Genomic DNA, 27,175 nt, shown 5'->3' on the forward strand with positions numbered 1-27,175 from the left:
ATGTGTGATTCTGGTGGCTGCTCAGCTTCTGTAAGCCTCTCTCATCATCTGTAAGTGGTGATAGCAATCTCCATGTTACAGATGTCTGTGTGTAAATGACTGTTTCTGGACCTCTTAGCTCAGATTTGGATGTAAATTGAAGCCCATGTGGAGTGTCTGTGGTTAGTAATTTTCCAAGAGATGTGCGATGACTTCGTAGTTTGCCTGTGATTCGAGCATCTCCCACTTGGTTCTTCTGTCATAACTTTATGGCTTTTTTTTTACTTTTTTTTATTAAAAACATATAGAAAAGATTTATTTCTAAAACATACCAGCATTAAGATTTGATCTAATAATGAAAATAAGCTTAAGCCATCAACCAAATATGTAATAAACAACTGACTGTTGAATTACTGCATTACTGCATCTGCATCATGAAAATAAGCTGGTTGATTTTATAATGAGGTTAGTAAATGAAAAAAAAACAAATGTGTTCAGTGTGCAACATAATAATTAGATATAAAAGCAGTCAGTCAGTGCCTCTGTGACATTAATGTAAATCATTAGTTACACAAAATCACATTAAAATATTCTTACTTCGTATAAACACCTGTTCTATTAAGTTCCCATATATTTCCTTATTGTGTGTACTTAAGGTTTTTTTTTATTTTTTAGCTTATATATATATGTATATATTTATATTTACATAAAAAGAGCAATAATGGCAATATGTTATGCATCAATAGCAGCAACAGCTTTTCCAGGTTCTGTAGTCCTTTGAACAAAATTGTAGAGACATCCAGCACACTCCATTTTTATAAAAAACAAAAAGCAAACAAAAACAAACAAACAAACAAACAAACAAACAACAACAAAAAAGTAAAAAACAAAATCCCAGAAGACAGCACAGTTTTGTTACTCTTGTGGTACTTGGCACCATTTTTTTTTTTTAAATTAGTTTCTCAGTCATCATCTGGAAGGAAACCATTCTGAGCAACATCATTAAAAACAGCTCTGATAAAGCATGGTCACTACCGTGTATCATAAAGCAGGTCTACATATGAGTGAGTACATACCATTTTTGTCTTTTTGTGATTGGGTTACCTCGCTCAGAATGGTTTCTTTGTGTTCCATCCATTTTCCTGCAAATTTCAAGATTCCATTGTTTTTTTCTGCTGAGTAGTACTCCATTGTGTAAATGTACCACATTTTCTGTATCCATTCTTCGGTTGAGGGGCATCTAGGCTGCTTCCAGTTTCTGACTATTACAAATAATGCTGCTATGAACATGGTTGAACATATGTCCTTGTTATATGAATGTGCTTCTTTTGGGTATATGCCTAGGAGTAGAATTGCTGGATCTTGTGGTAGACTCAGTAACTTTATGTTTTTATTCCCAGATGAGTATTTTAAAAACCTGCACCTTTAAATTTTAATGCCCATGATTTTCTGCCCCCTGCAGGTTAATGTGAGAAAAGCAGACTGAATTATTGCTGGCTGACTTTGCTAGATACTTAATTGATAACCAGGTCATCTCAATGTTCCTGAAGCCAAGTATGGGCATTGCCAAAGTCTTTTTTTTCTGATATGTTTATTTTTGTAGATAACCTAATAAAATATTTGAATATCAGAGCTGGAGAGATGGCTCAGCGGTTAAGAGCACCGGCTGCGCTTCCAGGGATCCTTAGTTCATTTCCCAGCAACCACATGGCAGTTCACAACCCTCTATAATGGGATCTGATGTCCTCTTCTGGCATGGAGGCATACATGTAAATGAGCACTCATACATAAATAAATAAAGTTAAAATATTTGAATATCCTTTATGTGGTGGTTTGAAAGAAAATAGCCCCCAAAGAGAGTAGTACTATTAGGAGGCGTAACCTTGTTGGAGGAAGTATGTCACTGTGGGGGTGGGCTTTGAGGTCTCTTTTGCTCAAGCATCCTTCCATGTGATATAATCAGTCAACTTCCTGTTGCCTTGTGGTCAAGATGTAGCCAGTACCACATTATCTGATGATAATGGACTGAACCTCTGAAACTGTAAGCAAGCCTCCTCAATCAAATGTTTTCTTTATGAAAGTTGCCATGGTCGTGTTGTCTCTTCACAGCAATAAAAACCCTAAGATACCTTATCTGAAATTTTTGGGCTACATGTACTTAATATTTTTTATTTTTGTCATTGTTTGGATTAGGGAATATGTGTGTAGACTTTACTGATTGAAAATGCCTGTTTTGAAAATCCAAAACTGAAAAATTGTAATGTTTTTCATATTAAATATTCCCACCCTGTGCCAGCATCCTCTTAGGTTCTTTTTTGGAATTGAAGATTGCCCCATACATTAGCAGTTTGATACTGTGTTTATCTCCTTGCCTATTTAGACTTGCAAAATAATGTTTATTTAAAAGCATGGAAGAGCTTTTTCTCCAGGAGACAAAGTTTAGTACTTGAATTCTGCACATACTCTTTGAGTCCTGTGTTATCAATAACTGTCCTGAGCGAAACGTTATAGACTATAGACTACTATTTTAGTTTTATGTTGCACTGGCTGATCGTGGCTCACATGCTTGGTCTCTATCCTCAGTCCCTTGCTCCTTTTGTCATACAGGAGCACACACAGGTTCTGTTCCCAACAATACATGGCATCGTAGCGGCCTGCTTCACAGTGATTGGGCTGGTGTTGGAGTGTGGGTGCCATTACAAAATACAGGAGCTGCCCCCATGGTGGGATGCTGACTTGAAGTATGGAAAGATTTAAAACTGGAGATCAGATGTCTACTATAGAAATAGTACTTGGACAATCCTTCCAAGATGTCTTAGAGAGGACTCATCTCGGATACTATCCTGTTGCTGCGAAGAGACATCATGACCAAGGCAACTCATAAAAGAAAATGTTTAATTGGGGGTTTCCTTACAGTTTCAGAGGCTTAGTCCATAACCACTGTGTCCAGAAGCAGACAGGCATGTTGCTAGAGCAGTATCTGAGAGCTTTACATCCTGATCCACAGGCAGCAGGCAGAAAAACACAGATACTGGGCCTGGTGTGGGCTTTTGAAACCTGAAAGCTCACCCCAGTGACACACTTCAACTTCCTTCAACAAGGCCACACTTCCTAATCTTTTCCAAACAGTTCCAACCAATGGGGGACCAAACATTCAGGCCTATGAGCCTATGGGGGGTGGGCATCTTTATTCAAACTACCACATTCCACTTCCTGCCCCCATGGAAGCCATAACACAATGTAAAATGCATTTAGTCCAACTTCAAAAGTCCCCGTAGTCTATCACAGTCTCAACACTGTTTAAAAGTTCAAAGTTCAGTCTCTTCTAAGGACTGAAGGCAAACTCTCAACTCTAACCCCCATAAAATCAAAATCAAAAAGCAGATCAAATACTTTGAACATACAATGGGACTGAATATACATTACCGTTCCAAAAGAGGGAAAGGGGACCGTAGTGAGGAAACACTGGACCAAAGCAAGATCCAAACCCAGCAGGACGATCTAAGTCACACAACGCTATGCCTGATGTTGGAAGGTTATTAGATGGCTCTCCCCTTCCAGCTTTGTTGACTACAGCACACTTCTTGATTTCGGGCTGGCTCCACACCCTGTACACAGCTCTCCTTGGCAAGTATCCCGCATTTCTGATATCGCCAATATCTTGGCGTATCCAAGGCAATCCAGGCTTCACCTGCAAGCTTTACCCAGTGGTCTTTTCGGACCTCATGCTGGGACTCCCCTGCCACATACCTTGCTCTTTGGCTTTTCTTAAGGTACCAAAGCTATTGCTCAGTGAGCTTTTCCACCCCTTGAGTGTATCAAGGGCAATCTCTGCTTCCAGAAACCTACTTGAATTCTGCTTGTCGGTCCAAAGTGTAGTTTCTGAACAGGCTTATTTGTATTACTTTTGCTCCTTTAATAGTTCTTTGTGTGGGCCACTGTTTTGGTACTGCCATGCTAATGATTATTATAATTGTCCACCCCCCCCCCAAGACAGGGTTTCTCTGTGGCTTTGGAGGCTGTCCTGGAACTAGCTCTTCAAGACCAGGCTGGTCTCGAACTCACAGAGATTTGACCGCCTCTGCCTCCCGAAGGCTGGGATTAAAGGCAAGCTCCACCAATGCCCGGCTTATAACCGGCTTATAATTGTTAATTACCTTTAAAAGTTAGTATACAGCAAACCCCGTGTCAAGTGCCTCTGTAATGTGCATGTAGCTACACATGGATCTCATTGCTGCATGAGCTTTTCTTACATGTATTGTGGTACTGACTACGTGTTCAGCAGTGTGCATTTTTTCTTCCTGCCTGTCCATGTGCCCTTCATCTGCTGGCTGGCGTCATGCTAGGAGGGGCACCGGGACAGGATGAGGGGAATGGCATTTACTTACAGGAAGAGGAGGAAGCCTTCCCCAGTCCTCAGTGCATCAGAATCTGTGACACTGGGAATGGGTGGGTATACTGTGGCTGGGGTGAGTCAGGTGTACAGTTTAAGAGAGAGGGCACCAGAAAACTCACTAATCAAATCATCTGTCAATACAACGTTTTGAAAAGGTCAGAATCAATGCAAATACAACCTATGATAACAGTACCAAAAGTTAAACAAGGCAAGTTCAGTGGCTGAATTACCCATGCAGAGCAACTCTGGAACCTTTCTAGTCTCAAGTTTACTGTTTTGGGCTGGGTGTCGTGGTGGTGTACACCTTAATCCCAGCACTCTGGAGGCAGAGGCAAGTGGGTCTTTGTGAGTTTGAGACCAATCTGGTTTGCATAGTGAGCTCCAGGACAGCCAGAGCTATATATTGAGACCTTGCCTCAAAAAAAATTTTTTTTTAATTCCCTTTGATTTTACAAATTAGATTGAATTATGTATTAGTTTGTCTTCTTGTGAGAAAATGCCTGAGAAAAGCAGCTTGAGAAGAGAAGGGCTTATTTTAGCTCACTAGTGGAGAGGATGCACCTTGGACTTGGTGTTAGGAGCTTGAGGTGACGGGTCATACTGTATCCATAGTCGGGAAGTCAGGAAGCAGGACAGGGCTCTAGGACCCCAGGGCCTGCCCTGCTGACACACCTCCTCTCTTGAGGCCCCATCTCCTAAGGGTTCCACAACCTTTCAAAGACAGAGCCACCAGGTAGGGCCTATGGCTGGAATGTAAAAGCAGGCTTATGTGAGCTATTTGACATTCAAACCTTAATCAAATACAACGGCAGTTTTGAGTGGCTTCTTTGATTTTCTCCTCTTATGTTTTCTCTGAGCTGGCCTTTAGATGGGGCATGGGCAGGGAAAGGTGAGCACTGAAGATGGTTGCCTCTCTCTAGGAATTTGGTCTTCTTAACAGGGGGCTCTGTTTCAGGGAAGGAACATAGTGGGTTTGGAAGTCTCTGTGTTGTTGTTGGTTAGGTCTCCACATAGAAACAGAGCTGTTTGTCCTGGAGACTGTAGAACCCAGGCTGGCTTGGAACTCCCAGCCCCCTTGTCTCAGCCTCCTGAGGTCTGGGATCGAAGGCAGTATACTGCCCTACCCCATGACACTGGGTGCTTAAAGCTCATGTCAGTGAGTACAGGGTTAGAAAAAGCTGCACCGAGTTTCCTGCCTTGGCTACCACCTGGAAGGAGGAAGAATCGACTTTCATTAGGGCATTTGATTTGCTCCTGTATGGATTATCTGCAAAGGGAGCTAAGGAACACACAGTCTCTCCTGTGGGCTGGTGTGCAGCGCTTAAAATCCTTCATCTACCTTCTGCTGACTTATCTGTGCTGCATTTTAAAGATAGGTTTTTGTTTTGTTGAGACAAGATCTCCTGTTGCCCAGGCTGGGCTTAAACTTGGTCTTAGCTGAAGATGGCCTTGACTAGCGACTGTCCTGTTTCCTCCTAAGTGCTGGGATTGTAGGCATGCTTGTGTTTAGTATAAAGGTAGATGATGGTGGGACCCCATTCTTCTGCTCTGTCTTAATTGTTTGGAGACGGAGATGGAGAGTAGGAGATGGAAGCTGAGAGATGGGCACATTTCTCAGTACATGTTTTGGCATTCTAATTCGGTGGTTTTTATTGGCAATCCCAGAGTTCTCTTTCGTTTTTTCCCAAGATAGCCATATCACGTCAACATACAGAAAGAAAGTATATGGCTGTAACCTCAAAGACTTTGTTCTAGTTGGGACAGTGGAGCAGCTCTAGGAGGATTTAGCTTAGCTTTCACATTTGACATGATGTTTTTTTGTTTTTTTTTTTTTTTCCTTAAGCCCCAGGTCTGCTGAAGACAGAGCCAGTGGCCGAGGAAGGAGAGGATGCTGCCGCCATGCTCAGCACCCCGGGAAACCTGTCAGAGGAGGAGCAAAATGAGCTGAGACAGGAACTTGCCAAGGTGAGGGCCATTCTTCCTTGACCTTTGCCTTCAGTGTTCAGCCTTGTGGTTTCCAAAGCCACTGGTAATGGTGTACGGTAAAAGGCTCAAGGAGCTTGTGCAGCCTAGAGTCTCCACAGGGCAGAGGAGAGAGTGACTCTAGTTGTTCTTCAGGTGGATCTGGGAGTCAGATGCAGTGGGAAGTGGGGGAGAGGTACAACGTCAGACCCTAGAAGCAAGTGCATACCACTCATCCTTGCTGTTGCATTGTGGATATAGGCCAGCTTCCTCCCTCTCCTTTTTCTTTGCTTCAGACTTCAGCCCAACTTCCAGACAGAGTCCCAGCTCCCTCTTTCTATAGCTTCCTTTTATAAAATTCTGTTGTTGCTGTTTTTTGTTTTGTTTTGTTTCGTTATGACAGGGTTTCTCTGTGCAGCTCTGGCTGTACTGGAACTTGCTCTGTAGACTAGGCTGACCTCAGACTCAGAGATCTGCCTGCCTCTGCCTCCTGCCCCCTGCCTCCTGCCTCCTGCCTCCTGAGTCCTGGGATTTAAGGTGTGTGCCACCACTGCCTGGCCTATAAAGTTCTTAAAATGGTCTGTTTCAGTGTACAGTTCTCGACATTTAGCACATTTTGTGACTTGTAACTGTCAACACTTTCAAGTTCTGAAGTTATTTTCCCCTGTTCCAAGGAGCCCCGCCCCTTGTATTCTCTGAGGAGCCACTTAGCCTCCACCTCTCAGCTGTTTTTTTTTCCCCCCTCTGTGGATTTAACTGTTTTCTGGATATTTCACATATAACATGTGACTTCAGTACAGTGGATGTTAGAATGACTTGAGTATTACTCCTGTAAAAGGTTGAAGCCCCAAAGCTTCTGAGATAACTGAGCAGGATAACTGACAACATAGAGAATGGCTCTGCCAGAGAAAGCACGGTGTACCCTGCTTACTAAACAATGTTGTTTTTAATACACAGATAAAAGTTAATAAAAAAAATTAAGTGTAGCCATGCATGATCGTGCACACCTTTAATACTACTAGCACTTGAGAGATAGAAGCAGGTGGATCTCTGCAGAATTTTTTTCTTTGTTTGTTTGTTTGTTTGTTTTGAGACAGGATTTCTCCATGTAGCCCTGGCTGTCCCGGAACTCCTTATGTAGACCAGGCTAGCCTGGAACTCAGAGATCCACCTGCCTTTGCCTCCCAAGTGCTAGGATTAAAGACATGTGCCACCACCACCTGGCAAGATCTCTGTGAATTTGAGGCCAACCTGGTCTATTTAGAGAGTGCCAGCCAGCCGACAATGCATAGTGAGATTCTTGTCTTGAACGATCAAACAAACATACCACCTTCCTGAAAGTAATGATAGCATCTGAGCATGGCTTGCGTTGATGTTCAATAACTACAGTGCAGCTTTTGCTGTATTTTCTCCTCAACCCTGTTCTTCATAGGTGGAAGAAGAAATCCAGACTCTGTCTCAAGTGTTGGCAGCAAAAGAGAAACATCTCGCAGAGATTAAGCGGAAACTTGGGATCAATTCACTTCAGGAATTCAAGCAGAACATCGCCAAGGGGTGGCAAGATGTGACAGCAACCTCTGCGTATGTTCCCTTGATTGTACACATTTCATGACAATGTGAAGGATGCTTTTGCACCTTTTCTTTGGGGAGAAGGAGAGGAGGGGGTGAGGATGTTTCCACCACTTTTCTTTGAACCACACAGCCTTTTCTGAACAGTCTAAAGAATAGAGAGCAAAACACTCATGTACAGGTTAAGGGAATCATATTCAAGTTTCAAAACTGTTGGGTGGTATTCCTCCCTTCCTGTTTTTTTTTTTTTTGTCTTCCCAAGGTTTTAATTCCTCACAATCAGATAATATTTAATATTAAATGGAAAATGCTAGACATAAGACTCATGACTTTTTAAATTGCATGGCATTCTGTGTAACATGACTAACTTTTGTATAGCTTTGAACCTGACTCATCCTCTTTTCCATTGTATCCCTTGTATATATCACCCAATCCTTATTTATTTAGTGGCTATTTAAGAGAAGATGAGTTATAGATAGGGTTCATTGTAAGCTACAATTATTGGCATCCTCTAGTGACCTTAGAACATACTGCCATCAGTTTAGGGAGGGGACTACTGGATATTGGATTTTCCAGTATGCACACAGTGATATTTAGTTCTCAGAATAACCGAGTAGATTAGGTGATAAGATAACCCCCAATAAGGAATAGGCTCAGACAAGTGACATTTGGAGGTTACAAATCACTCAAAGTGGTGGAATCAGGATTTGAACTCAGGTTTGTCCATCTGTATAGCTGGTCATTTTTTACTTTGCTCTAATAGCCTAAGATTTTTCCCATCATAGTCTCTCATGGATGCTAATATCAGAGGCCAATTCCTTAGAATTCTGGTTTTGTGATCACACAGATTATGATACAGCATTATTACCATGCAGGTGCAGCTTTTATTCCTGGTGTGGGAGGAATAGGCTTCTAGCAGTAGATCTACCTTTTGTGTTTGATTTTAGCTTGTGAGTTACCAAGATTAGGAGCCACTGACAACAGTTGCCGTGAGGCCATCCATTCCTCACTTGACAGTGTCTGAGCGGACCCTGACTGTGTCTTCCTCCCTCTCCCTCCCTGTGCTTGGAATTGAACCTGTGGCCTTGCTCATCTGGGCAATGCTCTACCACTGATCTACATCACTAGACCAATACACAACTCTTTTGTTTGATTTTTTTTTCCCATATTAGTTGCCAGAGGAAAACATGTAAGGAACTAATCTTTGACTATACTAACCATAAACCATGTTTGTTACTAGTATTTGATCTTGATGTTGTAAGAAAAAAAAATACCCACCATTAATTTCTGCAGTGCGGAAGCTTGACCCTTTTGGTAGATTCCATGTTTTCATTTGGTTGATAGTTACAAAGAGGAGTATCATTTCTATTTTTATGTTACAGCAAATGTAATGTCTTAGTTAGGGCTTCTATTGCAGGGAAGAGACACCGTGACCATGGCAACTCTTGCAAAGGAAAACATTTAATTGGATGTCTTACAGTTTCAGAGGTTCAGTCCATTATTTCATGGCCCTCTGCAGGCAGACATGGTGCTGGAGAAGGAGCTGAGAGTTCTACATCTGGCAGGCAACAAGAAGTGAACTGAGACACGGGGTGTGGCTTGAGTATATAAGACCTCAAAGCCTGCCTCCACAGTGACACACTTCCTCCAACAAGACCACAACTACTCCAACAAAGCCACACCTCCTAGTGGTGCCCCCCTTTGGGGGGCTATTTTCATTCAAACCACCACACACACTATAATAATTTTGTGTATTGGTATCTTTTATATGAAAGTCAGACAAGTTCTTATGTGGTAGCTCCAGCAAACTAAAAAAACCTTTTTTGTATGCCTATTAAATTTATTTGGATTCTACAATTTACATGAACTATACAGGGGAACTTCTTTCAAATAGATGAAAATATCTCAAGATAATTTGGCTCTATCCTGCAATATTTTTTGTCTATAATCACAAAGTTCAGTATTTTTTGCCTTGTAGAATCTTGGTGTGTATGTGTGTCTAAGTGTGGGGGTTAAAGCAACTTCACTGTTGTTTCTCAGGTGCCAGCCATTTTTTTAAAAAATTTAAATTTTATTATTTTTTATTTTTTTGAGGCAGGGTCTCTCACTATTCTGGAACTCATTAAGAAGGCTAGGTCAGCTGGCCAGACCCTTTTGTCTACTTCTTCAGCACTTGGACTACACACCAGAACTACCATACTACTTTTCTTACATGGGTTTGTGGCCCAGACTCAGATCCTTAGAAGGCAAGCACTTTGTTGACTGAGTTACCTGCCCAGGGCCTGGCCTTGTAGACTTTGAATACATGTGCATCTTTCTTTTGGGAGGGGACACGACTTTGTGAGCCCCACCCTAACTACTTGGTTCATTTCTTTCTAAGCCCCTGTCCAGGGCACTGTAGAAGATCATGGTGGAGGGATTATTGCTGCCCTGATGGAAAACATTAGAAGTTCTTAAAACTGTTCTAAACTTGAGTTTTTCAACAGGTGATGACACTGCACTAGAATTTATAGAAAAGCCTAGCTGACATTTCCCCCCTTGTTTATCTGTAGATATAAGAAGACGTCTGAAACCTTATCTCAGGCTGGACAGAAGGCTTCAGCTGCATTTTTATCCGTTGGTTCAGTCATCACCAAAAAGCTGGAAGATGTAAAGTATGTATACATTTTTCCCTTGCTCACCCAGCAGTTGGCAAACTGAACTGGTGCTGTGATCATTGTTGGTTCCTGCCTGTGGGTCAGGGTGCTGTCATGTTCCCTTCTGTTAGAGTAAGGAAGTGTTCTCCTTCACACCAAAGCTTGGAGTTGTTGCCTGAATTCTTCTAGGCCTAGTATTCTAACCTCCAAATGAGCATCTTGTTGAGTCCCTTTAAGGGCTGTTGAAAAATTCTGGTTGCAAACTTTTACATCTCAGCCTTTCTCAGTCCTGCAGTGTAAGCATGTCTCTGGTATTTACAAATGTGTGATGGTGGGCAGAGCCTGGTGTCTTTCTAGGGATGAGTACAAGTGAATTGCACGCTTGCTTGGCCTGAGGGCTTCCCTGTTTGTGTGTGACATTTGTATGTCATAATGTGGTTCCAAGGTACTTATGTGTGCACTGGTTTGTACTAACCCAAGAGCTTTACATATATTCACAATCAGGCCCAGGTCTTGACTTCTGACTTTCTTTTTTAAAACTGTGCATTTGTATTTGAGATTTAGTTTTCAGATTTTTTTCTTGTCATTTTGCAAAGATCACTTCATGGTGCATTTGTGCTTCCATCTACCACCACGATTAGAATAGTGCTGAACATGGACAACATGGCTTACATGGGCTGTACTTCTGTTGGTGTGCACACTTTCTGTTGGTCTTTTTCTAAGCCTAGATTGCATGACTTTGTGTGTTTTATGTGTGGGAACGATAGGTTTTACAACCAGAATTTTGTTAGTTGGATTGATCTGGTCAATCAATATTTTATGCTGTGTATTAGAATCCATTTCCTCATCCATCATATTTGAGAGCACTGTTGTTCTAAGCATAATATCTTAAGGATAGATTTCTGAACCCTCCGACAACCGTGTCTGGAGCACTTGCCAGATGCTCTCACTCCTTTGGATGCTGACTGACTCTTTAGTGTTTTAGGGGCTATGGAACACACTCGACTTTATACAAGTGGGTTATGTGACTGTGATGGATTGGTCAGAACTTCCTGTCTGTTTTAATGCTTCCTCTGGCTTCTTACAGACTGCAAGCCTTTTCACATTCCTTTAGGTAAGGAGAGCTGAACGCCTGCTGCTGGCTAGCAGCTGTGTGAGATGTGTGTTTGAGATGAGATGTTGATGCCTTGCAGATGTGTGTGTGTCCACCGTGTGGTTCTCCTGCAGTCACAGTAGCTTCTGCTTGAGTGCATTTCTAATTCCAATGGAGGTTTCCTCGTATACCATGTGTAATGGGCCAATTGAAAGAAGAATTTGACACTGTGGCACAAGGGATATGGAAATGATTTTTGAAGTTTCAATTATTATTATTTTTACCATGGCATACAGAATTCCTCCCTATTAATGTCTGACTTTGTTTTTTTATGCTTTTGTTTCTTTGGTGCTTTTGTAAGGATGTTGGAATTCTTCTTCATGTGGGTCCTATTATGTAATTATAATGGACTGCATATGTACTGTCTCGTGGTAGTAACTCTTCCATCTTACAAAGGTTTCAGTATGCAGACATCAGATCTTACCCACAATGCACTTTTCAGTATTTGTCTTATTAGCCTATAGACTTTACTGTTTCATTATTTCTCCACTAGCTGTTCTTTAAGCATACAGGGTAGTTCAGTGGAAAGGGGGTGTTAGAAAGTACACGTTGTGCCCTGTAGGAGTCCCTGTGATGACCCTGATTATATGATTATGTATGTAGGTTTTGGAGGAGCTAAGTGGGAGATCCTTAGACAGTAAGCAGAAAGGGTACCTCGGTCTCCATCTCTCTTCTGACTGGTGTACATCCTTGCCTTAAGGGACCCTTGATATGACTTAGCTGCTACTGTTTTTTTCTCCCATCCTGTCTCCCTTTTCTGGTTATTAATTTTTAAAGTCTGATTACAAAGTGATGAGTTTCATTATAACATTTGAATATATATGTCATTATATATTCATGTTATTCATTATGGCCCCCCTCCCCCACTGCCGCCATCTTCTCCTCTCACTGGTCTCTTTCTCCTCACCAGCGGTCCTCTGTTCTTTTGTGTTACACGAATTCTGTTATCCCCTGGTGTTTCTTTCTTTCCTCCCTCTCTTAAGATCTCCTCTTTCTCATGCTCTCCTTTCTACTCCCTCCCCTTCTTTTGGATAAGCCAATGGATACATGAAGCTCCAGTTTTGGTGACACCTAGTTCTGGAAATCAGGGTAAATCATAGAGATGCATAAACTCTCATTGTTGAACTATTTAAGGTTAAGATTATGATTTTTTTTAAAGATTTTATTTATTTATTATGTATACAACATTCTGCTTCCATGCATATCTGCACACCAGAAGAGGGCACCAGAACTCATAATGGATGGTTATGAGCCACCATGTGGTTGCTGAGAATTGAACTCAGGACCTCTGGAAGAGCGGTCAGCATTCTTAACCTCTGAGCTATCTCTCCAGCCCCAGATTATGATTTTTTTAAAAATCAAGTAACTAATGATAAGCACCTGTGGAAAAGTAGCTTAAGTGTTGGAGGCAAATGACTAAGAATTTAGTCATGTAAGCCATCCTAGCACAAGAGTGCTTGGTGTGGCCAGATGCAAAGGCCATAACCACAGAACCGACACAGCTTTTGTTAGAGTAGGTGTCCTTGAGTGGTATGGGAGAAGGAGCCAGGGCCTTGGGATGCCTTAAGAATAGAGGAGCTTGCAAGTATTTGGTCTTCAAACTGTCATGTGTGGCACTAACACAAATACAAATACAGTACTGTGTAAGGCCTGTGGAGAATGACATGCTTCATTTACAGACCATTCTTTTCCCACACTGTTAGCAAGATTAAAGCTGGTGTGTATAAGTAGAGTTCAATGTGTACCATCTTATTACATCAGAAACAGAGTTTTACTCTTGTAAGTATTTTTAGGTTACCTTATTTCACTTAGAAATATCGATTATACTGCACTATTTTTAAATTAATAAATTTTATTCTTGAGAATTTCATGCATGTATAAAATACATTCCCCAACCCACTCTTACTTCATTCCCACCACTGCCAGCTCCCCCTTCTTCTTTATAGATGTCCTTCCCATATTCTTTAGTTTTGTTTACTTTAGTGCCCTACTGAGTTTATCTAGGGCCGTCTGTGTTACCCTGGGTTTGGAATTAACCATTATGGCATTGTAGGCTCACCAGTGTGCATACAACTGAATATTATGCCTCCCCATCTCCGAGAATCTATTAGCAGTTCAGCAGTGAGACCCATGGGTCCTTTCTTCTAGGCATAGTTCCTTTGAATTAAATGGTTGCCACCACTCTATCAGGCTTACAAGGTGACATTTCATAGCCTTCTCCTTACCTTCCAGCCCTTGTATTCTTTCCTTTTCCCTTTCCCTTTCCCTTGCCCTTTCTGTTCCTTTTCCTCTCCCCTCCCATCTCCTCTCCCTTCCTTTCCTTAGCAGGGTTTCTCTGTGTAGCTTTGGAGCCTGCCCTGGAACTCCCTCTGTAGACCAGGCTAACCTCAAACTCAGAGATCTGCCTGCTTCTGCCTCCCAAGTGCTGAGATTAAAGGTGTGCACCACCACTGCCGGGGCAGCCCTTGTATTCTTTTTGCCCTCTCTTCCACAATGTTCCTTGAACTTTAAGGGAGTGGTGTAAATGTTTGTCTTGTTTTTACTGACAAATAACTAGTGTGTATTGCCATGTAGAAATCAAGTCTTTTGATGAAAACTTGAAAACAGAGGAAAGTTTCTAAACTCTGAAGGTCTTATAGATCAGAGATTAGTTTATGTCACTTAATCTGTTTCATGTTTTCAGACATATAAGGAAAACATATAACATCTTTCCAATCATGAGGGTTGGAGAGGCAAATTCTGGCCACATTCCTCCAGGAACCATCCAAGGAGATAGGCTGTTTCCCAGCATAACCCCATCTGGGGGTTCTGGTGGGAGCTAAGAGGATGGACACCTGAGATCGGTTTGCCAACTGCTCTGAAACAGATGGTGAATCCCATTAACTGTTTGTCCTGAGGCCCCCTCGTGTGGCCAACCCCAGACTAGTGACTTCATGCTGATGTTGTTTTGGATGTAGAAAGAGAAATGTACTGTTTTTGCTAATTCAAAGACTTCAGCATTTGTGTTTTCTTTTTTAAAAACACGATCAGTTAACATTTGAGATTTAGATATCTGTAATGATGTTGGCTCTGTTAGGGGAGGGATGAAGGAGAGAAAGGACAGGAGAGAGGTAAAGAGGGGAGAGGTGAGGTCAGGGAGAGAATGTATGAGAATAGGCACTCTGATGTTTTGAAAATGAGAGCTCAGCCTGGCTGGGTTCCTGGTGGGACAAGGTAATGAAAACTGACCCCTGAGGCCCCTGGGGACAATCACTGACCACCCCTGAAAGTAGTGCATACGTTTCCACTTCCACTTTTTTTTTGTTTTCTATAATACAGGCAACATACTGAGTCATGCTTTTATAATGTGGAGAATTCCTTTAAAAGTCCCTTCTCACTTTAACCACTGCTGCCTTTAAACACAAGTGATGGTCTTACAGCATCCTGGAATAATTCAGTGGCTGCATTGTTTGACTTCTTATATATTTAGGAAGAAATGCCAATTCATTTTGTGTTTATTTCACCAGGAGTTTTCATTTCAAATGAGTATTTCTTTAATATATATATTTCTTATATATATAATTTGTTTTGGGGTTTATCAAGGTCATTCTAGACAGTTCTTTTTTGCTAGAAACATCTGCTGTTTGTGGGAAAAGAAATATCTCTTCTCTATGAAACAGTATCTTTTGATTGGGAGCTGAACCACTGTAATAACTTTCTCCACCTTTCACATTCACATTTCCCAATTTTAGTTAGCAAAAATGTTCATTCATTCTGATGTAGTTGTTAAATGTTAATTATGTGTCAGACTCTGTTCTAAGAACTGTGGATACTAGAAACTTTTAAGAGAGGTAATCTACCATGAAAATGATGTCATAATAATGGCTAATGGTTATATGCTGGGTAAGATGATGTGAGCACTTCCAAAGTAGGCGTGGTTATTATTTTGATATTATATTTGGGAGAACACTGAGCTAGAGGGAGACTAAATGACCTCAAGGTTACAAAGCCAGTGTGAGTGGCTGATGGTTAGGATTTGAACCCAGCGCCCTGGTCGCAGAGCTGACTCTCTCCCCAGAGCAGTGAGTTTGAGAGTGAGTCCTGAGCCCTGGGCATTGGCCAGCACTCTTGCTCTTGTATTGCTTATGTGAGAACAATGTAGCACTGCATTTAGAAGCCTGCCTGCCACATGGCAGGCAGGCATTAGCTTTTGCTTTTCTCTGCATGGTCCTTCTTTCTCTTCCTTGCTCTGTCCACCCTCATTATTAGAGATGGAAGGATTAAATAACAGTGTCATAAACTAGAAAAAAATAAATAACTAGTTCAGCTTTTTAAAAGAATGAGTAAGAGTGAATCTGAGATGGAGAAGGTCGTACTGAGAAGCAGCCCTCCCTGTGCTGTGTGTCTCATCATGTTTGGAGATGCCTATTTCTGTGTGCCGCTTTGAGGTTCACAAATCAAGGTGGGAGTTTTTGTTTGTTTTGTTTTGTTTTGTTTTAACAGATTTTGCTTCCTAAATGTGATGGGTCCCCATAGCTTGTCAAGCCATGACTCTGGCTTTTGCTCTAGAAGGTTCCATATTGTGTTCAACTTTGGATGAAATTGGAAATGATATGTCAGTTGAGGAAGCTTTGTTTAACTTTGTGTAGGAGGAGGCAGGAATGAAAGACCAGCTGCCCACTATACTCAGTGCGGCCTAGCTGCCCACCAAGTGAAATGCCATCTGGATGTGGCTGTCGAGGGGATTAGCTAATGGGATGGATTAATGTCTACACCTCATTCTTCCCACTAAGATGGCTCTCAGAAGCAGAGACTCTGCCTCCAAAGCCTTCTCTAGCAATCGACTTCTTTCTCTGTTTTAGGAGGGTTTGTTGTTGTTGTTGTTGTTTTTTATTGTGAAATCGAGCTACAGAAAAATATCAAATTCAGCCCAATGATTTTTCACAAAATAAGCCTTATTATAAACAGGTCCTTGTCTTTTCTTACATATTGTTTCTGAGGCATATTTAATATGTATTAGCTTGTGTAGTGGCAAGAAAATCCAGTTTAAAAGCTTTTTACATAACAGTGGAAACAGGTCCTAGATTTGTATGTGCCTTTTAAAAACTTAAACTTTATGCACATATTTCCTCCTTTTGTTAATATTGTCAAAATGTGTGTGAATTCTGTGAACAATCAATTTATCATATTTGGCTACTACTCATCTTCTGTGGACATAATTTATTAGCTTCTCCTAAAGTGAATGATCTAATGAAGAGTTTTTCGTTGAGGAACAGAAAATGGCATGTGTATTTTCAGTGCAAAAGGGAGTGCTTTGCACAAACGCAAAACTGTTTTGTATACCAAGGAGTGGGGAAAGAGAAGCCCAGCCCCACTCAAACCAGCCTGACTACTTGAATAGCGCTGGGAATTGAGGATGCGTCTGGAATCCTAGGACATCTGAAAGTCCACCCCTCTCCTGCCCTTGTACCTGCATGGCTGTCTTTCCCTCCTTGTAACCCCTGACTGTGCTTCCATTTCTCTTTTCTTGAGAAACAGGCTTTCTCTGAGTTCTTGTGGCTCTTCCATTGCCTGAAGGTTCCTCCACAGCCTTTTCGTTGGTGTGGCATTCCTGCTAAGAAATCACCACCTGCCTGAGACAGCAGCTTCCTGTCTGATTTCAGGGCCAGGCTGTTGTCAGAGCTCCCACACCCCATTCAGTGCTGACAGTCTGCAGACTGACAGGAGTTTAGCAGTATTGGGGGGTGCTCCCCTGATGTATCACAGAGTTAGGGTCAAATGTGTTTGTGGGTGTGTGGCTCTTCCAGACTCTTTCTTTAGAAGTTCATGTGATGATTCAGGTTCTGCTGTTAAGAATTCAGAAGGATTGTTTTCATTAATCTGTGCCCTACAACGATGGGAACAGTACACTTGAAAGGATCAAATAGAAGAACTGTACCTTCCCCCTCCAGTGTAATTCATGCCCAAGATGCAGCCACAGCACAGGCCTCCTCTATAGGGTGGAGACCTTGCTGTGTGACAAATAGAACAACACAGTGGTGTCCCAATTCTCTATTACAGAGTTTTCATTTTCAGCTGTACATCCAGATCATATATATAATTACATAGTAATACCAAGCTAGACTTGATATCCAATAACACGTTGCCCTCTATAACAACAGTCTTTGAAGAAACTTAGTCATAAGCACACAAACACTTTTAAATGTCATTAAGGATTAATATTGGAATGGTTTGCTTTACCGAAAAGAAAGATTACTTACCAAAAACTTGTGGTAGTGGCCAAAATATTATGGGCAAAATAGCAGTGTGAGCCAGAGCAAAACACATAGGTGTGTTTTTTGGTTTTTGTTTTTTTAGGAGCCTAAGAATGAAGACATTGTCAGCGGGTGAGCTGGTGTCTAGGGAAGGTAGCTCAGAGCAGGCTCAAAAGCTTTGCCAACCAGTGGGCTGTACTGTTATGGGGTAGAAGCTGAACCCCAGAATGTAGGGAGCTGAATGGTACATGAACAATCTAGGGAGTCTTGAGATAAAGTTTGAGCGTCTCTAAGTGAGGGTCAGAGGCTGTTACTGCTAAGGAGTGCTGTGGGATTTGTAATAACTTAGTTATCAAACAGGTGATAGATTTAGAAATTGCCCTGTTCCAGCCTAGAAACAAATACTTAAGAGAAAGATGTCCACTGTGGCCCATCAGAGGCTTGTGTGTGCTCCTGTGTGTGTTTGCTCCTGTGTGTGTGTGTGTGACGCATGCTTCACTTTTGAGGGGAGGTCGTGAACACTGAATGAGAACTCCTAAAGATCCAAGTTCCATTCTCAGTTTTCTGCTGTCACCTTGGGTTACCTTTTCCTTTCTGAGCCTTGAGCCTTCCAGATCCAGGTAGAAGCAGGTGACAGCTTTCATGGCTCAAGGGGAGGACATGCTTGTCTTACTAGCGCCAATAATGATTCAGTTGAAATTGGCTTACGAATGGAAGGAAATTCTGTTGGAATAGCTTTGACATCTCCCTCCCACCTCAAAAAGGAGATCATTGTTCACAGTGGGAAAAGAATGACCTGTCAGAAAGCCTTGCATATCAGATAGTGTGGTCAGCTTCTTATGTTGGGTCACTACATACTAACTTGTTTCTGTCTCTCTTAATGCTGCCTCAGTATACGCTCCATTCAGCACTCGATTAGCATGCCCGCAATGAGGTAAAGTATATCTTCACAAGATGCTTCCTGCCCTTTGTTTGGATGTTAAACCCAAACCACTGAGTAGAAAACTAGAATTCCATCTCTAAACAAGGTGTATTTAACACTGTTACAGTTTACAGTTACTTTTCTTACAATGTTGGGATGGATTTATGTAAAATTTTGATTTTTTTTGTTTTTTATATTATTTCAATTTCGCTTTATAAAATCCTTATCGGAGACCAGTTGAATTAGAAAACACGTGCCAGTGTAGAAAGAAGCTTTCCTAGTAGTTCAGGGTTATTTTGTTCCTTCTCTGTTAGCTTTGGTTATAGCCCCCTTGCTTCCACCTTCCTACTCCATTGAAGAGTGGCCTTTGGAGCCAGCTTTCTTCAGTGGGCACTTGTAATCAACATCTGTCTAGGGAGGCAGAAGCTTAACAGGAGAAAGCCCTGGCTTAAACTTCAGTCTGAGTAGGAATCACCTAGAAGGGTAGTTACTATGCTGCATGCTGGACCCACCCCTAAAGAGTTCATTTTCCTACCTTGTTCTTGAGAGCTGCTGATCCAGCTAGCCTGGTGTGGGGGAGGTGTCACAGGCCAAAACCCATTGGCTTTGTTCCCCTCTGTGCCCTTTTAACTGTATAACAGGGTGGATATTTAAGGTCCTATGGATAGGAACCCATGTGTGAGAGACAAAAGCCCAAAGTAGAGGAAAGATAAGCTTCTGAGCTCTCAATTTCTTTTGGTCTCTTCCTTCTCTATCTGACACCATTCTTTTGGAATTAGGGTCCCTGTAAGGGACCCTCACAGTTTGTCTCAATGGTGTAGTGTGTTGTGTACTCATATGGGAATCCTACCCTGCAAGATGAGACACTAAACCAGAGTTCTAAAGCATAGTGCCTGAGTTCAGGGGATCTCACGGTGGCGTTGTCTTGCATTCTGTTGGGGAGGCAACAGAGCCGATGTCATCTGCCTTCTTCTTTTTCTGTACATGTTCATATGACAATATCACTTATATCTCAGAGTGACAGTCCTCATCAACTTAAAAGCAAACTTGTAGAAATACTAGCTCAGAAGCTGGCCTTACATAGTAAGTGTACATACATGTGGATACCTGTGCACATACAAGCAGATAAATACCTGTTCCTTTGCTAATTGTGAATAGCAGCAAAGAGAAATGCACTCATTTCTGATGTTTCAGAGACTTCTGACTTTTTTTTCACAGTGGTTGTAATTTTACTTTTTTTCTATCTTCTTAGAAACTCTACAACTTTCAAGTCATTTGAAGAAAAGGTTGAAAACTTAAAGGTAAGCAAAGAGGTGAGCTATCTTCATGTCACACGCTTGCTGCCTTATGTCATTCACATACAGCTATAGAGAACTTTAAGACTTGTACCCTTTGTGTCACTAATGGACACTGCATGGTTTTGTAGTCTTTTTTTTGTGTGTGTGTGGTGCTTTTATGAATGTGCTATCGTATGCTACACAGGGAATGGATAACATAAAACTGCTGTTCTTCAGACATTTGCTTTATTTCAGATATTCTTATAATTGAGCAAAATTTGCTCTAAGTTTTTTAACCTGGAAAGCACATAATATTAAAGAGTTAATATAAATATTAGTATTCCTATTTTAATATTGATGATTAATGTTAAAATATTAAAAAGTAGTCACTGTCTTTTATATTATTTTAAAGGCTATTTTCTTTTTGCTTAGCAATTTCACACATTTATAAATTATATCTTGATCGTATCTACCTCCTTTGATCCCCCTGTTGGAGGTGCACATTCTTCCACAATGATTAGCTTTATAAATTGCATTATTTCCAAAATTATTACAAAATTATTACAAAATCCTCAACTCTGAGAAGTGGGCATAGTGGCTTACACATGTAATCCCAGCAATTGAAGGCCAAAGCACGAGCATTGCCTAGAGTTTGATACTGGCTCAGGCTATAGAGTGATACCCTGTCACAAAAACACCAAAGCTGAAAACAAGCAAAGACAAACCTGTGAACTCTCAGAATCACAAATGTCACCCATTTGTGCCTAGTCAAACTCCTGATGCTCTGTTCTACTGTGTTTGTGTGTAGCCTGTTTGGTGGTTTCTTTATTCAATCCTGTTCATTGTACTGGATATAGTTTGGAGCTGATACACAACTGTAATTTTATCACTTGAGAGGTAGAAAAAGAGGATTGTGAGTTCAAGACGAGCCTTGGCTGGTCTTATTCAAGAAAATAAGTTAAAAACACTTTTATTTTAATAAAAAATAAAAGTTTATTCTTTCAGAACATCAGAAGGGTCACTTATTCTGAAAAGTATCTTACATAGCCAGGCGGTGGTGATGCAGGCCTTTAATCACAGCACTCAGGAGGCAGAAGCAGGTGGATCTCTGAGTTTTGAGGTTAGCTTGGTCTACAGAGGGAGTTCCAGGACAGGCTGCAACTTGGTTTTCAAGATTGTTTGAACTCTGCTTGCCTCTCTCACATCTTGAAATAGCTAGTCAGAAATCAGCAACTCATGTTCATTTGATCCCAGAGATGATTCACGTGCTATATTAACAATCTATTATAGAGTCTAGTATAGTCCATTTGTCAAATCCAACTTAGTGTCATTCAGATGATGTTTTAGTTAGGGTTAATATTGCTGTGATGAAACACCATGACCAAAATTGAGTTGGGAAGGAAAGGGTTTACAATTCCACATCATTGTCCATCATTAAAGGAGCTTAAACATAGCTTGCTCCCCATGACTTGCTCAGCCTGCTTTCTTAAAGAACAGGACCACCAGCCCAGGGGTGGCCACACCCACAATGGGCTGGGCCCTCTCTCATCAATCACTAATTAAGAAGATGCTCTATGGACTTGCCTACAACCTGCCTACAATCTGGTCTTATGGAAACATTTTCTCAATCGAGATTCCTTCCTCTTGTATGACTATAGCTTGTGTCAAGTTGACATAAAATTATCCAGCACAGATGAAAATGTAAAAGGTAAATTTATGGGCTGGAGAGATGACTTAGAGGTTAAGAGCACCAGGTGCTCTTCCAAAGGTCCTGAGTTCAATTCCCACAACCACATGGTGGCTCACAACCATCTATAATGATCTGGTGCCCCCTTCTGGTGTGCAGGCATGCAGGCAGAACACCATTTATGTAATAAATCTTTTAAAAAAGGTAAATTTACAAAGCATATTGAACAGCTATTGCTACAGAAATTTGTAGTTACATGCTTGGGATAATTTTGCCAAATTATGCTTACATTCATTTAAGCTTTGGATCAACATGTCTGTGCACTGAGATTTTGGATGGATTCAGTTTTCTATAGTTTTTGAGTATGTGGCTATGGCAGGGAAAGCTGAGGGTACCATGCCAACCTGGAGGAAGACCTCACCTAGCTTGACAAGAAGGGAAAGTCAGCAAAGCCTCTCAGTAATTTAATTGGAGACATGCATAAGGCCTTAGGGCCTTTTTTGAGGCATGATCATCGGGTGTTCTGGAAATGGGAAGCCATTGAAGGGTATTAGTCAACTTAAAGAACACCTCCTTTTGTTCATTTTACGAAGAAGCATCATTGGCAGCCTCTCACAAATGAGGGAGGGTGCAGATCTCGAAGAGGAAGAGCTGTTGAGAGGTAGGAGTGTGATCTAGATAAAAAGGATAGTGAAGAATTCAGGTAGGATAATGGGAATAATGTAGGAATTAGGCTAGGATTAAAGCAATATGCTGTGGAACTAAAGGGATAGCACACTCACAGCTCTGTGTGATGGGACAGTCAACTGTGGAGGTTCTGTTGCTTACAACATTTTCTTTTTACATCTTTATATTTAATATTCAGATACATAACATTTTAATCCCCTTTACTTAGAATTTTATGGAACAAACAGTGAAATGAAATAATGTAAAGATTATTTTCTTGCTTGACATTGGCTCTCCTGAAGGAGAAAGATGAAGAGGGCTCCACTTGTGGGGAGTTCTCCTTTACAGATGCTGAACTGCAAGGAGTTGTCCCAGTTTCTTATAGTTAAAGACATATTTCAGTGGATTTGATAATGGATACAAGTTATGCATATTTATCCAACAATTCAAAGTTTGGATGGGAGATAAAAAAGAAAAGGGAAAATTTCAATTAGATTCCAGTTATTAAGACTCTGCCCAGTGAGTTAAGACTGGGGCAACAGGAAAGTCAAGTTTGAATCCACTGAGCATGCATTCTTGGTCACTGGCTGGTGTCCTAGTGTTAGCTGTCATGTTGTTCAGTCATTACATGGAACAGACAGCGAGCACTGAGAAGCATGAAGTGACATACTAATAGAAATGTGGTTTTGGTCTTGTGTTCACAGGAATATACAATATAGCCCAGGCCAGAGAAGAAACTCATGGCAATCCTCCTGCCTTAGTCTTCCAAGTGTTGACATTATAGACGTGAGCCACCACATCCATCTAGGAATTTTGAAAAAAAAATCATGAAATATAAATGTCAGGCATATGAAACATTCAAACCAATACTGATTGACAGTTTCAGGCCTGGGAGGTTGGAGTAGAGTGGTACAAGTTTCCGGTGGACACAAGGTCACTCAGGGTCCCTCTGGCATTACCATTTGAATTCTGACAACCTGCTGAGTCTGTAAACCAGACTTTTATGTAGGAAAGGACTGAGAAGCTTAAAGTGCACCTGGAAAAGGACTTTTATTTCTTCCGTTTGTTGTACTCAGTAATATCTCTGAAAGAATGTTGCTGAATGAAATAGATGGCTACAAAATGTTTCTCAAGTATCTACAGAGGTCAGTAGATACTTTGGGATAATAGAGCACCAAGTTCTCTAAGTAAATTTTCTAGTGAAGAGCAATTAGCTGATGGGGGAGGCAGAGGAAGGGGAGGAAGGAGAGCATTTCTGCAAGGAAGAGAACATGTGTTTCACTGTTAAGCCACCCTGAGCACCACAGCAGCACTTAACATCCATAGTGATTGCTGAGTCCTGAGAGGCCCAATTTGTTCTTCAATGTAAATGTAGAGTTCCTTTCTGCAGAGGCAGTTAATTTTATTTCATGATGTCTTTCTCTCCCCCCCCCACTTTTTAAAAAGTCTAAAGTAGGGGGAACCAAGCCTACTGGTGGTGATTTTGGAGAAGTCCTGAATTCCACAGCAAATGCTACCTGTGCCACAACCTTGGAGCCACCTCCAGAACAGATGGAGCAGAGTCCCTGAGTTGCTGACCTACGTTCTGCTGCCCACTGCCAGGTGCTGCAAGTGAGATCCAAGCACATCTTGTCAACGCTCATGGCCGCAGATTTCTACCAGATGTGCTTTTACTTAGCTTTACTTATTTCTTTGACCAAATAGTTTGTGAATAAAAATTAAGTTTGTGAAAGCACCTTCACCTTCACTCCAGGGAAACACCCTTTAGTGTTCATCGAATGCATCACAGAGCCTCTGGTAGTCCCAAGGCACTCACCGGAGTGACAGGAAGTTGCAGGTGACCACTGTGTTTCTACTTTACAAAATCACTCTACATCTGGGATTCTAGTTTGATCTTTTTTTAGGAGTCATCTTTTCGGTTTTGACTGTCTGTATACTTGATTTCTAACTAAAATTGTTCTCTTCTAAATTCTGGTTATTAAAAGTTTTGGAATCATTTTGTTTAAAAAGGAGAAACCACCAGCTACTTTTTTTTTCTTGGATAAACAGTTTTTGTATGAGGACCATATCTCGGGTTTCTGAACACACCAGACTAAAGTAGACAGGTGTGTATGTGTGTCAGTAGTTCTGTAAGTTAAAAGCATACAGAAACCCAAACTACCAGTGGCATTAGCATAGGCTCCCCTCCATATTCCTGGTAATTAGCAACTATCATTTTAACATATTGGTTATTTATTATGCTACCCCTGCACATTTTTATAAGATTAAAATTTCAGGTAAATTGACAAAATAACATTATGAGTCAAGCATATGATATTACTGTAAGTTGAAATGTGGCCACACTTGTCACTGATAATTCCAAAAGTCTAAAAGTCTTTAGGTCTAGATAGCTGTAAAAAAAATGCTAAAATAGATCACTTAGGGGAATTGCTGCCTCCACCACTAAATCCATTTAGCACTCGTTAGGAAGCACAGAAAGTTCTATGGGAAATACAACTTGAATATTTTTTTATACTAAGGTATCGTTGCTAGCTCGGAAGGATGTAAGGCATTCATATAAATGAGCTGATCATGCTGTAGTTGTTTTCTGTGTGTTAGTGATGTAAGCTGTACTGTAGGCATTGCCCTTGCTTTGAGAACTCTCAGGGCTTGTGAATCAAAGCTTCCAGATGTCTCCACTGAGCTTCTCTATTAACTGTGGTAACTACTGACTCACTACCATTTTATTTCCTTTTGCTGTATGTGTTTATGGCCCAGGAGGTTGTGTCTGTTATTTATCTGTTGTGGTTGTTTATTATTGTCCATGCCAAATGTTAATTGCCAAGCTTGGAGTGACCTAAAGCATTTTTTAAAAGCATGACTAGATTTAATTGAGGTTAAAGTTTCTGCAAACCAAATTCAAAAAGCCACAAGTGTCAGTTGTTACAAAGTGACATGCTGTCGTTCTTGATTGCTACTTGGATGCAATGGAAACTATGCTCTATTATATGTGACAAATCTTAATAAAGTCTGTGTATCAGTAGTCAAGGTTTCGATGTTTATTAACAGGACAGTGGTCTGGATAAAGCTTGTATTCTAAAATCAACTGGTATCCTAGAAGCATTTTCTTGGAGGACTGGACCTGTGGAAATTTGTCTCTTTAGAGAAATACTGTGATTATTCAATATAACTACTTTCCTACCAATTGGTCTTTTTTTTTTTTTTTCATTCCAACGTCTTTCAACAGATTGTTTCTGGGTGTCCCACTCTGTTTTTGTAACCAGCCAAAAATAGAGTAAGATGCTAGCTTCTTTCTAAGACATCTTCGAATTTCATAAAGAGATTTCTCACATGAGGAAAACGATAGTAGTGTTGGTAAGGAGGAGAATGTTTATAGGTAAATTTGGGGGATGAGTAGCAAAGAAAAAAATTAGAGAATCATGTTTCTGGACATCTTCCTACACTTAACCTAAAAAGTTAATCTACTGTAGGAACCCTGCCTCATCAAAGAGGCCATGAAAATGGTGGTTAAGGACTAACTCAGAAAGTTAAACTTGGATTTTAGAATATTCAGAAATATTCAAAATATTTGTGTGAGATTCATAATGAATTCACAGATACGAAGAAATTTGAAACACAGCAATTAGCAGAAATATTCCAAAAAGGTTGGGGCCACTTTACTGGGAATGGTGTTTTAGGTTAAGAAAAAAGCAAAAAGAGAAACCTCAAATATTTGTGAAATCTCAGATATTTAAGGTCATAAATGTAATGGAAGAAAATATCTCTGAGGCCTAACAAAAGCAGTTTTCCTAACTCACTGGGTCTGTGGGAAATTTAGCAAGATTTTTTTTTAAAGAATTCTTATGGTTTAGAACCCCAAGAAATTAATGGAAGAGAGAACTCATTAACTGGGTTATGATATTAATAACTTGAAATAATTATTGGAATACAGGAAAAGGTTTAATTTGAACTATTTCTGGATCTTTTAATTAAAGTATACACTATTTTCTGTGAAGGATTTGAAAGCAATAAAAACTATAATTTGGGTATGGATTCTTTTTTTATAAATTTCCCCACCTTCAGTAAAGGGGTGAGTCATCTATGTAACTTCTCTCAAACTCTTCAGAGTCTGTCATGGAAAACAGCAAAACAAAACAAGAAACCAAATAAACAAAAAACCAGCAGCTGTATTGAACCATCGATCAGCATAAGTGGAAAAGCTTCATACTGGCTACTTAGTAGACATTAAATGATTATTGCTGCAAGTATGCCTGGAGGAGACACAGCATGAAGTGACGTCAGGATCCTGGATTCTTTAGTAGTTTTTTTGGTAAGATTTATTTCATTATGTGTTTGTGCATATGTCTGTGTGGTATGTGTGCAAGCACAGGTGGCTGTGGAGGCCAGAGGCATCAGGTGGTCCTGGAGCTGGAGTTAGAGGCAGCTTGACAGTGTTGGGAATTGAACTTGGACATTCTTACAGGAGCAGGATGGACTATGAACTGACCAGCCATAGCTCCAGACAGATCCTCTTGGATTTTCTTCCTTCCTTCCTTCCTTCCTTCCTTCCTTCCTTCCTTTTTTTTTTTTTTTTTCCCCAAGAAAGGGTTTCTCTGTATTGCTTTGGAGGCTGTCCTGAAACTCCCTCTGTAGACTAGGCTGGCCTTGAACTCACAGAGATCCTCCTGCCTCTGCCTCTGGCCTCTACCTCCTGAG

The 27,175-nt window shown here is 40.8% G+C and overlaps 1 protein-coding gene across 1 annotated transcript in view; it reads left to right on the top strand.

Annotated features, from left to right (window-relative positions):
* The window catches only part of Tpd52 (tumor protein D52), an 84,430-nt gene extending 58,928 nt beyond the window's left edge, over window positions 1–25,502 (top strand). The window contains exons 2-6 of the mRNA XM_035439993.1: window positions 6,219–6,340; window positions 7,770–7,918; window positions 10,459–10,560; window positions 20,103–20,151; window positions 23,927–25,502. Coding sequence (XP_035295884.1) covers window positions 6,219–6,340; window positions 7,770–7,918; window positions 10,459–10,560; window positions 20,103–20,151; window positions 23,927–24,049 — 545 coding nt within the window. The 3' untranslated portion in view covers window positions 24,050–25,502. The remainder of the gene's footprint in view (window positions 1–6,218; window positions 6,341–7,769; window positions 7,919–10,458; window positions 10,561–20,102; window positions 20,152–23,926) is intronic.
* Window positions 25,503–27,175: the final 1,673 nt, after the last annotated feature.

Source organism: Cricetulus griseus, chromosome 2 (genome assembly GCF_003668045.3).
Source record: "Cricetulus griseus strain 17A/GY chromosome 2, alternate assembly CriGri-PICRH-1.0, whole genome shotgun sequence".
Lineage (NCBI taxonomy): Eukaryota > Metazoa > Chordata > Mammalia > Rodentia > Cricetidae > Cricetulus > Cricetulus griseus.